Source organism: Quercus lobata, chromosome 2 (genome assembly GCF_001633185.2).
Source record: "Quercus lobata isolate SW786 chromosome 2, ValleyOak3.0 Primary Assembly, whole genome shotgun sequence".
NCBI classification, from domain to species: Eukaryota; Viridiplantae; Streptophyta; class Magnoliopsida; order Fagales; family Fagaceae; genus Quercus; species Quercus lobata.
In genome coordinates this window covers 93,168,949-93,183,073 of record NC_044905.1, presented here as the reverse complement: position 1 = coordinate 93,183,073, position 14,125 = coordinate 93,168,949, and the positions used below count along the sequence as shown (strand labels likewise).

Below are 14,125 nucleotides of genomic sequence, written 5' to 3'. Positions count from 1 at the left end.
TTATTTTATTTATTGGCTGATATTTGGGCTTAATTAATACTATTATATTAAAGAAATAAACCTATTGATTAAAATTTAGGAACCTTTTTCTACTTGGGGGCCTTAGGAGATTGAGAGCTTTAAGGTTGTGTTTGTTTGAAGGTGAAATAGGGTGGATGTAAAACTTTGGAGAGAAAATAAGAAGGAAAACTTTTTTAGAGTGTATTTGGTTGGGTAAGGAGGAAGGAAAATAAATGGTGGAGTCCATGTGTTTTCTCCTCAGACCCACTAAAATGTTTTCTCCCCAAAATAGAGAGAAAACTGAGTGGGGATGAATTTTTTTTTTTTTTTTTTTTTTTTTTTTTTTTTTTTTTTTTTTTTCTGGGCAATCACGTTGCCAGTTGCCACTTTTTTTTTTTCTTGGGTGTTGATGCTCACTTTGGCATAAAGACCCAATGATAGGAAGAAGCCCAACAATATAGAAGGAAAAGAGTTAATAATGGATCGTAGGCCTAAAAAATAATAAATAGGCCTCAAAGAAAGAAAACAGATTTAAAAGAGCCCAGAGAAAATAAGTAGTAAACCCATGGGCATTATATAAAATAGAAAGCAAGCAAAAATGGACCAAAGAGACCCGAAGTAATGAATTAAGTGAGTAAGGGGTTAATGGAAAGCCCATAAACCCCAAAAGTAATATGAACCGATTTTTATAATTGAAAAAAAAAAGGCTTAAATATTCATAATTCATGTCAATTTCATTTAAATGCTACTGTGTTCATTGCTGCTGCAATGACCATCATTGCGCTGGATTCAAGTTCAGACACAAGGAAATATATCACATTATCATCACCACTAGCAAATACATCATGGGCTTTATATGGGACATTTTGGGATCTGCTCTCCATGGACTCATTTTTGCTCTTTCAGAGCTAGTTTTGTGAAATAATTAGGCAGAAGGCCCTCCCATGTTGTGTTAGAGCAACAACTCAGGGTTACTATGTTTGCCTTTGTCTTTACTCTTTACCTCCATTGGGGTTATTGTGAGTGGAGATTTTCAAGGGATGAAATCTGAGGCTAAAAGTTTCAAGGGTGGTCTTATCTCCTTCTTCTCATCTGGAGTGCAATCACTTTTCAGCTGAGGGTACTGGAAGCTATTATTATGTTATCAAGGGCGGCTTGATGTATTTAAGGCCTAAGGCAAAAAATAGAATAAAATATTTTATATATTTAAATATAACTTTTTAAATAAATAAAAATAATAATATTACCTAAACTCTATTTTCTTGTTTTAGATACAAAATTACTAATTAATATGAACCACGTAGAATATTTTTTTGAGAAAGTTTATAAACACAAAAATTTGACAAAACTTTTCACTCTTGTTGATGTGACAAATTAATAATGATAAGTAAAAAATTATGTTTGTAGTGGACCTAGATGAGAACTAGTAAAAATTTGTCGACTCAACTATTGTGAAATTTTTTGTATATTGTTTTTTTTTATAGAAGTGCTACATTTACAATATTTTTACAACAAATCCTAAGTGTTAAATTGTTACTGATTCTAATTTAAGTCTACTACTTAAATTACTTTTTTTGTCCATCAATAGCAATCGGTAACAGCCTACCACTTATGATTTGTTGCGAAAAATGTTATGGATGTAGCATTTCTTACTCTCTTTTTTCTTATACTTCATTTGATAAAATAATATTATTTTATTTATTGGCTAATATTTGGGCTTAATTAATACTATTATAATTAAATAAATAAACCTATTGATTAAAATTTAGGAACTTTTTTCTACTTGGGGGCCTTGGAGATTGGGGGCTTTAAGGGCGTATTTGTTTGGAAGTGAAATATGGTGGATGTAAAACTTTGGAGAGAAAATAATAAGAAAAACTTTTTTGGAGTGTGTTTGGTTGGATAAAGAGGAATGAAAATAAATAGTGGAGCCCATGTGTTTTCTTCCCGGGCTCACCAAAATGTTTTCTCCCCAAAATAGAGAGAAAACTGAGTAGGGGTGAATTTTTTCTTGATTGACAAAAATGCCCATGTGCATGTGTACATGAACTTCTTCAAGTTGCTTTTTTTTTTTCCCTGGCAACAACGTTGCCTCTTTTTCTTTTCTTTTTTTCTAATCTTTTCTTTTTTCTTTTGATTTTCTTGGGCTGGGGCGTGATAGTTTTTTTTTTTTTTTTTTGGTGCTAGATGTGATTTTTTTGGGACATGATTTTTTTTTTTTTATAATAAATTTGGGTTATTGCTCTTTTTTTGTGTGGTTATTTGTCACTTTTTTGTTTTAATTGGGCATCATTCTTTAATAAAAATATATGAATAAATTTATTCAAACTCATTTTTTTTCTATCCCTTCATTTTTCCACTCCTAACCAAACCAAACAAAAATGAGAGAAAATAAAATTTTTTCTATCCTCTCACTTTTTCACCCTTTCAACCAAACGAACCTTAAGAGATGACCTCAGTTGCCTATTCTGTAGAACCGGCTTCAAAATCCTCTCTCTGGTGGTAACCTTTTTGTGTTTTGGGCCTTTTGGCTCATATATTGTAAGCAAGGAATCCTCCTAACAGTTGGTTCTCAAGTTTCAAGTGGAAACATTTTTCTTCTCATATATAATATCACCATTATGTATGTAACTATATATGTATCATATATTCATATATATATATATATATATATATTAGAAACCATATATTCATATATAGATGAGTGTGTTTGTGTAAATATTGATGTCTGTGTCCATGTATACATACGTGTGTGTGTTTTATATATGGATTTGTGTACACATGTATATATGAGGATATCTTAGCCATTTTACATAAATCTCTGTAAAACTTTTTTTTTTTTTTGAGAGAGTTTTAACTTATGGGGTTCACTATTGATGATAACTCTTTATCATCAGACCAAAACTCCTTTCCTGTAGCATGTAAAATAGATTTGATCCTAAAGTTATTGAAGATTTCTAAAGAATTATGATCTAGAAAAATAAAATAAAATAGAGGATCTTTAAAAAAAAAAAAAAAGAGAAATTTTTTTAGTATGATTTTTTATTTTTTATTTTTGGTTGGGAAAAAGGTTAGACATATAATATTAATAAAATAAGTTACATGGTTACACGAGAAACTACAGAGTACCGACTGTATGTTGGAGTATTTTTATAAAATTTATTATAATTTATTTTAAATATCAATTAAATACCTATTTAAGTGAAAATATGAAATCAGTTTTACAACTTTTACTCTCACTGATGGCATATCCGATTCAAATCTTAATTTTTTTTTTTTTTTTGACAGATATTCAAATCTTATCCAAGTAATAATAGTTTTAATATGCATCAATTACCACTGCATACCCTTAGTGTGATGGTCACTCCACAAGTATAAGTGTTTGTGGGGGTGTGAAGGGTAAGGATCGAGGTTCAAGTCTTATGGAGAAACACACATACACTTAGATTAGGTTAGAGTAGAATTTTTATCTTGTATAAGAAAAAAAAATAAAAAAAATGCATCAGCTATCTTTCTATTAGCTTCATAACCTTCCTTCTCTTTTTAATAGTTAATTCTTAATAGCCTCCTCTCATATAACGCATAGTTTAATTGTTTTTGACCAAAAACTTAAATGGTTTATTGCAGAAACTTTCCAAAACATAAAACTGATAGCTATGTTTTTGTTTTGTTTTGTTTTTTTTTTTTTTTTTTTTTTTTTTTTTTTTTTTTTTTTTTTTTTTTTGAGGGGGAACAGTACAAACTTTATTAAGATAAATAGGCTAAATTAGCATGAAGTACATAGAAAAATCGAAATAGAACATCCTTCATCCACACTACAAAATCTAGAATATCAATAACATATCTCGCCAGATTATGAGCACAATGTTACCTTCTCTCTTAGTGTGAGAGTAAAATAATTGATTAAACTTTGAGAAAGTTCCTTCACATCATCAACCAGCAACTCGAAGGATGCCAAAGAATTATTCTCATCAGCCAATGCCTATATTAATACCAAAGAGTCACCTTCAAGAATGGCTGTTGAAACTCCAATTTCCCTTGCAAATGAGAGTGCTTTAGCTGCTGCCATTGCTTCTACTTCCTCAACGCGGTATGCCTGAGGTAGGTACAAATGGTAGTCAAAGTTTAAATTCAATTGATATATGAGAATGCTCCTCTGACTTATGTATGTATGTGTGTATGTGTGTTGGGAAGGGGGGGGAAGGGTGAGGGGTCAACCGAGAAGCAAGAATGAGATATAAGATTTTTCTCTATCTCTCTCACTTTGATAGCAAATTTTTACTCTATTCTCAACCATCCGGTTATATATTATTTTGATTTTACGAATCAAATAAAATACTACTATTTTATGCACTAAACTATTATGGGTTTAAAAAAGTACTACATCGAAAAACTAAATAAACATGTATCGTCTCAAGAGAGTAACATGGTCTGCACCTAAATTTCGCTACTTTAAACTCATGAAATTAACTATAATTTATTTATATTATTATGAGATGATTTTGAAGCAAGGTAGTATCTCAACTTGTTCTCTAATTTTATGGTAAATACAATTTTAGTGAAATATGATTATATAAATTATTATTCTTGTAAATTATGAATTGTAATTTACATATTAATTTATGTTTATAGGAACAACAGTTCCTCCAACCAAACACTAAAACACATTCATCCTTGTAATTGTAAGTCATAGGACTCAGCTTGAGTCTAATGTTCCTGTATCTCAGATCTATCAAAATCATGACATGTGGCCAAAAGTGCAGATTAAACTAAATGGATAACAGCATGATTCATGAAACATAGGTAATAAAGAGACCACAAGTTACACCAGATGACCATATTCCTTAAAGGGAAATGTTAACAGATGTCCTTAGGGCACTGCTTAACAATCCATTTAAAGAAATTTTTTATGAGGAAAAAAAAAACAATTAATGTATTGACAACTTTTTTCATTTCCCATAAAAGTAGTGTAAAAAATTTACTAAAATGGATTATTAACTATTGTCCTAAGGACACTCGTTAACATGACCCTTCATTAGGAGATATCGCCTCCTCCTATAGCTGTTGCTGCGCTAGTGTATAGCTCCCTTGCTACATCACATGAGTTTCGCCGTGTAAAGGTATCCCACGCTGGTAGGCAAGGCAATAGGCCCGCACACTTACTAGAAAAACATGCCCTTGGCATTGAAGATTTCTCTGTATGGATTGAAGAGACCTTGCTTTATTGAGCAAGCTCTTCTCCATGATGTTACAATTCCTTTCACTTAGTTATAAAATTCTGCAGTTTACAATAAAAAAAAAAAGAAAAAAAAAAGACCTTCATTAAAATATGACTGAGCAGTGACAGGCCAAACATCATTTTAGAAAATTGCAACAAACTCATCAATTTTTTTGGTATAATCTAACTTCTTGTAATAAGTTTCCCAAATTAAGAAAAAAAAAAAAAGTCCTAAACAACCATTGAAGTAGGTTCCAAAAGATACAAAAAAAATGAGTCATTATAAGATTTCTTTAAGCAAACCAAATTTCCAATCGTGACGCCTCCACAATCTCTGACAATTTAAACGGGCTTGATGCTGTAAATGGCAAAACGAATAGGGTGGACGCATTAGCTAAACCTTTTTTGGGGTAAAGCTGCGTGCATTACCTACCCACTTGCGTTCGGTTACAATATTAGACCAACACGTATGGTACTTAATATGTGGTATTCTTGCTCTCTCATCATGGTTTAGATTAGGTCTCGAGACTTTTTTTATCAATTAAAATTCCATCTTTACGAAATTGTTTCAATTTCTAGCTACTTTCCATCTCATTCTTTTTATTTCTATTATTTTGGGCAATAATGGAACATGGAAAACTGAAAAGTATACTTTTCACTTAGAATTTGTTCATAAATCAATTTGTTGGCATCCATTGAACAAGGGAATATAGAGAGACAGTTTTCGCTTAGAATGAAAAAAGTAACTGTCAGAAAATAAAGTTAGATTACCTAAGTGAAACACAGTTTTACCAATAGTTTTTTTTTTTGTTTTTTTTTATCCTAGCATGTTACTGTTTTGAATAACGATGATGAACAAAGGTTTCAAATTGAAACTTTAAACAACAAGATTAGAAATGAAAATCCTAATTTTAAAATATAAGATCTAAAACCTTTATATAAAATTCTCCATACTTGTGAGTTTTAGTTAACTCAATCAGTAAAATTTCTTAGGATCCATTTGGATACAGCTGAAAACTGAAACTGAAAACTGAAAAACACTGTAACAAAATAATTTTTAAATGTGTGAATAATACTGTGTGACCCATTTTTAATGAAAAAATTGCTGAAAAGTGAAATTTGTGGGTCCGTGAACAATGTACAGTGTGCACTGATTGGTTGAAAATTGTTTGACAAGTCAAACTTTGCGGCTATTGTTCATAAACAATGCATGAACAGTAGCCGTAACAGTAAAATTTGTCCCAAAACGCGTGAAGAAAAAAAAAAAAAGAACAGAAAAACGCAAACGTAGACGCATCAGCCGGACCCAAACGCACACTTATTCTTGAATAAGAGATTTGTGGTTTGAATCTCGTCTATATTAAAAATTAATTAGTATCTTAGTCTAATAATTATGAGCAATCATCATGGAGCCTATGTCATAAGTTAAAAATTATATCCTATCTAAAAAAAAATATTTTTTACTTTGTTTTAAAAATATGCATTATAGGTCATAATTGAATAATTATTAATTTTTGCACACTCATTAACTGAGAAAATTAATAGTTAAGGTATCTTGGGGGGGGGGGGGGGGATTTAGTTTTCTCCCAAAATTTGAGAGAAAATGGGCTTATATGGAAATTATTGTCCCTCTCCCTCCCTCCACATTGATATTCTTTTTTCAATGTTTATTTTTTTTGTTTGCTCAAAAATAAAAATGTTTAGTTTTTTTTCTCTTTTAAACATTAGTTTTTTTTTAATATATAATAAAAGCATGACATGAGAATAAATTTATTCTTCTATTTTTTATCACTTACTTTTATTTCCAACCAAATAAAAAAAATTTTATTCGCCAATTTTCATTCCTACTTATCCATTCCAATAAAACGAAGCGTTCGTGTAAACCACACACATTTAAAAAACAAAAAAAAAAAAAACTTTTTTATATAGAAGACAAGAATTGCATGGCGTGGCGCCCGTGTGAAACTGGAAACCCTATTTTTTTTAAAGAATCGTGAAAATTGCAACAAAAAACTCAGTCTGGTCTTCATCTCTCTCTTCTGTATTTATATATATATATATATATATATATGATACATTTGTAGTTGGTCACAATGCAACCTCTGCTCGAACAAGGTAACTTTATTTCCTACACTTTTAAACTAATTCTCTTTTTTCCTTTTGCCAATTGTTGTTGAAACAATCTTACTCTTGTCTTCTTTCTTGTTGGGTTCAGGGTAGTTCATGATTTTGATTAGGAATTATATGTTTTTTTTTAGTAAATTACAGGTGGGGTTTGACTGTTTGGTTGCTGGGAAATTGTAGGAAAGGAAGTGAGAATGAAAGTTCTGATATTTACTTATCAGTATCTAGTGCTTGAGAAAAAAAAAAGAAGCTTTACTGAAGTGGGCCTATAGTTTGAGAAAACGGAAGCTCCACTAAAGTGGGGCTATAAAGACAATTTTGTTGAATTTACATTTCCTTTTCTTTTCCATAGTTTTCTCAGTAACCAATCAAAAGGGTATAGTTTTCTTGGAGCTTTATGCATCTATGGTAGTGAAATTATTGGATCTGGTAGTTCTAGATAATGTTGAACCCAATGAACAAAACTTCAACTTCTACAGGTGTGGGAGAGGTGACCGGTAAGTAGCCTTTCCCCCCAAATTTATTTTTTTAGTAATTCTAGAAAAACTAAAACCTCATGATTATTTGGGGTTTTTGGAAGTGCTGTGAATCATTTTCTTTTTGGGGTAGTTGTGGATAATTTCATAAGTATGTGAATGATTGAGTTGAGTTCTGGTTATATTCAATGGAAGCATATTTATTTTGGTAGTTCTGGAGAGACAAATTAGGAGGAGAATATCTATTTTGCTGTGTGGACTCTGAAACTCTCTTTCTTGTACAGAACAACATATGCAGATGGTGATATTCCCTAATTTTGCTATCAAATTCTTCACTTGGTCATTGAAATCTTTTAATGGAACATATGAAACCAGATTGGCAAAAAGGTTTTTTATTTGGCAATAAGGGTTTGCTGAGATGAATTGTCTCTGGACCTTTAGTTTGACCCAGAGAAGGGCTAAAGAAAATTTGTGGTCATCAAATTGTATACTATGTTCTATCCTTGTGACTGCCACTCACTAACAATTAGGGTAGGAATTCACTTACCTTCGAGTAGGGAGCCCTGCATACCGCTTCTGATGTATGCAGGGCTCCCTACTAGATCAGGTTTCTTAGGTGAAATTTATGCAGCACATTAGAGTCAGTGCAAATAATTAGACGTGCCAAAACTTCTATTGCTTTCTGGGATGAGCTCAATCTTTTTTAACAAAGAAAAAGAAAAGAAACAACTCCCCTATCCCCAGAAATAAAAGAGAGGGAAAAAAAACCCAAAATCATCATTTCATTATAGATATATTATGGTTCTTTTGATCAAAAGCAACAATGATGTTTCAGTTTGATATTACTCAAATGTCATAGTTATTGATATGCATCAGGTGATAGAATGGAGGAGGCATCACCAGAGCCTTCTGTTTCATTCTGGAGCCAAATTTCCACCTTTAAGACCAGGGCTTGGGAAGCATATAAAAGGAAGTCTACCTCACATTGGGTTCTTCTATTTCTAAGTAGTGCAGCAATGCTTGTGGCATTCCCTGCTTCTAGTATTCTTTCTCGGCTATATTATTCCAATGGTGGTACAAGCGAGTGGATTGTTTCATGGGTGGCAGTTGCAGGGTGGCCTCTAACTGCTTTGATGTTATTTCCTACATACTTCTTTTCTAAAACCCTTCCTACCCCTCTGAACTTGAAACTCATTCTTTCCTATATTGTGCTGGGTTTCTTAAGTGCTGCTGACAATCTCATGTATGCATATGCATATGCTTACCTGCCAGCATCTACTGCTGCTCTTCTAGCATCATCATCCCTTGTGTTTTCTGCACTATTTGGATATCTTCTCGTGAAGAACAAACTGAATGCTTCAATAATAAATGCTATTGTGTTCATTACTGCTGCAATGACCATCATTGCGTTGGATTCAAGTTCAGACACATATGGAAATATCACTACTAGCCAATACATTATGGGCTTTATATGGGACATTTTGGGATCTGCTCTCCATGGACTCATTTTTGCTCTTTCAGAGCTAGTTTTTGTGAAGTTATTAGGCAGAAGGTCCTTCCATGTTGTGTTGGAGCAACAACTCATGGTTTCTCTGTTTGCCTTTGTCTTTACCACTATAGGGGTTATTGTGAGTGGAGATTTTCAAGGGATGAAATCTGAGGCTAAAAGTTTCAAGGGTGGCTCAACTTCTTATATCCTTGTTCTCATCTGGAGTGCAATCACTTTTCAGCTGGGGGTACTGGGAGCTACTGCTGTGCTATTTTTGGCATCCACTGTGCTTGCTGGTGTTCTCAATGCAATAAGGGTACCCGTTACAAGCATTGCAGCTGTTATACTGTTACATGACTCCATGAGCAGTTTCAAAATCCTCTCTCTTGTGGTAACCTTTTGGGGTTTTGGCTCATATATTTATGGCAGTTCTTCTTTAAGCAAAGAATCCTCCTAACAGTTGGCTCTCAATTTTCTGGTGGAAACATTTTCTCTTCTCAGTTGAACATATGTTTTGGCATTACCTTTTCTCCTTTGTGAGGATAATCAGGGTTCAAATCCTTCCTCTCCACTTATGGTAATGATTGAATTATTTAAATATTTATATGTGTGTGTGTGTTGTAGTTCATTTATTATGGTATTGTCAAACTGCTATAGTGCTGGTTAAAAAAAAAAAAAAAACACTGCTGCAGTGCTCAATTTGTACAAAGTTACAAACATAGAATTAAGTGTAATTCATTTTTCAGAAATGTACAAGGACTTTTAGTTAGTTTCTTTGCGAAATTGTATATTTAAACTATATGAAGAGGAGGGATTTGTGGATTGTATTATCGATTCAAATAATTGTCGCATAAAACTTCTCAGCAATGGTATCATGGTTGTCATAGAAGAACGTTGTTTACGTAAAAAACCAAGTATCAGATTGAACGATGTCAAGAATGCCAGTGAGGAAATTACTATTTACATGAGAATTACAGAAATAATAAGAGTTTAATAGAAACAACACATTAATATCAAGGCTACAATAAGATTAACTTGAGAATGTGCACATATCTACTAATGGAATCAGAAGTCTAAAACATTTAAGAATTGTTTAAAGAATACAGTGGAGAATGTTCAGCAAATTTAAGCTTGTGCTATTGGGGATTGAAGTCAGAGGCTGTTGAGGATGGGAGTCAGGGGAGTCCAATGTAATATTTTTTTGATGAAATCTAATGTAAATTTTTTTTAGGAACTTGAGATGAAAATCATAACATATCAAGAACAAAAAAGACAGAAGTATAAGAAATGAGTAAATATTAAAAGCTACTTGAGTGCTGTGATGTAGAGCTCTCTTCTTTCACATTTGTGATGGATATTATTAATTAAATTCATAATATGATCCACCATAAATGTGAGAAGAGGAGCACAACGTCACTGTGTCCCTTAATAATTTTTCCTAAGGCCTTGTTTGGTTGGGGGATGGGAAATTTGGGGATAGAAAATGGTGGGATGGAAAAGTGGACAGATAAAAAAGATTTAGTTTTTCTTTATGTGTGTTTGGTTGGTGGGTGGAAAATTCAAAGCATGAAAAATTTGTTTGCTTAAGAAGAAAAATGAGAGGATTGAAAATGATGTTTGAATAAATTTTGCTCTATTGCTCCTATTGCATGAAAAAATATTAATAATTTATAAGGGAGAAAAAACTGAACATTAATATTAAAAAAAAGAAAAAAAAAAGAAATTAATAAATAAGTAAATTCTCATCTAACCCTTTTTTCTCTCTCATTTTCTCTCCTATTTGGAGAGAAAACAAAACACTACCAAAATCACCTGCCAATCAAACAACTCCACTATTTAAAATATCCCTCTTTTTTTTTTTTTTTCCTCCCCTTTTCCATCTCCTAAATCACTCCAATCAAACTGGGCCAACTTTGAGTTGGCATGACCTTAAGATACAGTACACTCGATTAGAATCTTCTCCCACTCAATGCCTATAGTACTGATAAAATTCATTGAAAAAAGGGCACTACTCATTAAAAAAAAAACAAAAATTGACTTGATCTTGTCAACAAGTGCCCTAAGGCAGAAGTTAATAAGTACTAGTAAGTTCTAATTATGGGCTTTACTTCACTCCTTTCACCAAAAAAAAAAAAAAAAACACTAATTAATATAATTTTTTGACTTATATGTACAAATTTATTTGGAAAAGGCTTCTCTTCAAACTAGTTTGAAGAGAAACTTTTCAAACTTCTCCTATATCTTTTTATTAAATGTAAATTCTGAAAATCTAACTGTTAGATTGAATGTTCTTATTATATCATCTGTACTTGCAAAATTTTAAGAAGATTAAAAGTTAATAGCTATGTCATCAATTTAATGTTTAAATTTCAAGTTTTTATAATCTAAAATTATGCTTAAAAGATACGTTTATTGATCGAATAATAAATAATATCCAATTTAAATGAAATTTGACATGTATATTAAGGACATAAAGAAAATGCAATCTAATGGTTAAATTTTCAAAATTCACATCCAATAAAAAAAATATATATATATGAAGAATTTGAATGATTTCTCTCCAAATTAATTTGGAGAAAAACCTTTATTATTATAGTTGTGTGTGTTTTTCTTGATAGTAGTGTCAATTTTTTTTTTTGAAAAATATCGTTTAATGGAGTACTAAATGCACCAAAACTTGTGTTTTAAGGCATTCGTTAACAAAAAAGCCAATGCAATAGGAACAACATTAAGTCTAACACAGGCTAGAGGTAAATATTTTTTAGGGTTATAAATGAACCAAGCCGTTCATAATAGTGATGGCAGCACTTTGTATCCTTGACTTGGAAAACGAAAATTACGGGTCTGTTTGAATGCTGCTTATTGTTGAAAACTGAAAATACTGTAGCAAAATAATTTTTAAATTGTGAATAGTGCCGTGTGACATAGTTTTAAAGTTGTTTTTGCTGAAAAAAATACTTGCGGGTTTCGTGAACAGTACACATGACCCACTAAAAAAAATGCACCCGCTAGGAAACGCCGCAAAACGCGCTTCCCAAACTCACACTACATATAATATTTTTAAAATTTTTTGTTTTCACCACCCTTAAATATAATTTTGAACACTCTAAAAGAAGCCAATAATAAACCACTTCATTTCAGCCTTTATCTTGGCCTCTTCAAACAAAAAGAAAAAACCCAACAATAAATCAATTAAATGAATCAAACTTACACATGTAATCTTATTTGGTGATAAGCTCAAACTTGACTCGTGTTTGAAATAAAATTAAATGAAGCTTGAACTATTAATACTCCATTTTTTTTAATACTCCAGTTTAAACTCCATATTAATACTCCATTTGACTCAACTAGTTTACAGGCTTACAGCCCTAGTTCATCGTTTGCTTCAAAGAGACTTTCTCTGGTCTGTAGTGCTATTGCTTATTCCTGAAAAATGAACAGCTGGCTATAAAGTTTAAACTTTAATAAGTCTTTAACCCATAATTAAGTTTGTAATTGACTAGGTTTTATGATAAAGCTGTGGCTTGCTAGGTATTTTATAAATTTTGCAACGACTTTCTATAACCTTAGACCACTATTTGTTTGGATTGACTTATTTGTAGATTCTCACCACACACCAAAAAAAAAAAAAAAAAGAGAATAAAAAGAATGACTAATTTGTTGATTTGCTTAAAATGGTGTAGATCAATTATAGATAGGTGTGCCAACAAAAAAAGACGTTGGCTTATTTGTTGGATGGAAACTTATGCAAAATAGGCTTAAAAATGACACAAGCTCAAAAAAACCAACAGCAACTTCTTTTATTTTATTTTATTTTATTTTTATAGATATGATTAAATTTCAACTTAAAGTGTCCGTTCCATGATGATTATTCTTTATCATCATGCCAAAACACCAAACTGTTTTTAGCATAAGTGGAATTTGAATCCTAAATTTTTTATTAGACGATCAGAGACTTTGCTAGTTAAACTAACTAAAATCCACCATCAAAAACAACTTGAAACTTGAAAGATGCACTATTGCTAGAAAATGGCAAACACAAAATTTATCCAATTTTTAGCTCAGCCCCAACCAAACGCACGGGAGATGTTAGCCTGTTGGTAAGACCTAATGAATCATCATAGAATAGACGTAGCTTGTTCAAACCTATTATTTGCAACAAAAGAAAAATAAGCAAAAGGTTGTCCCATGGAAGTAAACCATTTGCTTTTGTATTACCAGACAGCATATGAAGTGAATTCCTCGAAAACTTGAAAAGTGATATGGTTAATACTTATCATTTTCAGTTGCCATTGACAATCTTTTGGTGAAATGTGCCAAAGTTTTACAAAGGCAAAATAGTATCACACCCCATTTTCCTGAAAGGTTCAGGTGGTCTTCATTAGGAAATGAGTCAAGTTATTGGAAGAAACAAACTGAAATTGAAATCAAAGCCAGCTTAATAAAAAAAAGCATGCAACCATTCACAGCAAACTTATACCTAAACAAGGTGGTGAACTGCACTGTGTCTCTATAAAGGTAGAGAAACTCTTCGTTCTGAACACAGAGCCATATAACAAAACAAAGATCAATCAGTTGTTCCCCATCTCAATTATTAGAGAACTAGCAAAACTAGTAGGCTTAGCATGGCTAGATAGTAGCGACTTTCCTATGAAGTCAGTGTATTGGACAGACTGAAGTAGAAGGTTTGACACTACTAGTAAGTCTCTGCCTTCTCTGATAAATGTTAAGCTGAGGAATAGGATGGTTGATTCACACAACTTGGCCCTTTATTGCTTAATCAGAAGACTCAGAACTCCATCTTCTAATGTGTGTATT

General features: G+C 32.0%; 1 protein-coding gene across 2 annotated transcripts; it reads left to right on the top strand.

Annotated features, from left to right (window-relative positions):
* Positions 1–7,181: 7,181 nt before the first annotated feature.
* Positions 7,182–10,139, top strand: LOC115977252 (probable purine permease 5). Of its 2 annotated transcripts, none has more exons than XM_031099001.1 (2): positions 7,182–7,333; positions 8,695–10,139. In XM_031099001.1, the coding sequence occupies exons 1-2, from the start codon at positions 7,312–7,314 to the stop codon at positions 9,762–9,764; spliced, it is 1,092 nt and encodes a 363-aa protein (XP_030954861.1). In that variant the 5' UTR covers positions 7,182–7,311; the 3' UTR covers positions 9,765–10,139. The 2 variants fall into 2 exon arrangements, with proteins under 2 accessions (XP_030954861.1, XP_030954860.1); XM_031099000.1 differs by lacking the exon at positions 7,182–7,333 and adding an exon at positions 7,340–7,839.
* Positions 10,140–14,125: the final 3,986 nt, after the last annotated feature.

Coding starts and splice junctions, on each gene's coding strand:
- LOC115977252 (XM_031099000.1), top strand. CDS start 7,785: ATGTTGAACCCAATGAACAAAACTTCAACTTCTACAGGTGTGGGAGAG. Junction 7,840..8,694: donor AGGTGTGGGAGAGGTGACCG/GTAAGTAGCCTT, acceptor GATATGCATCAG/GTGATAGAATGGAGGAGGCA.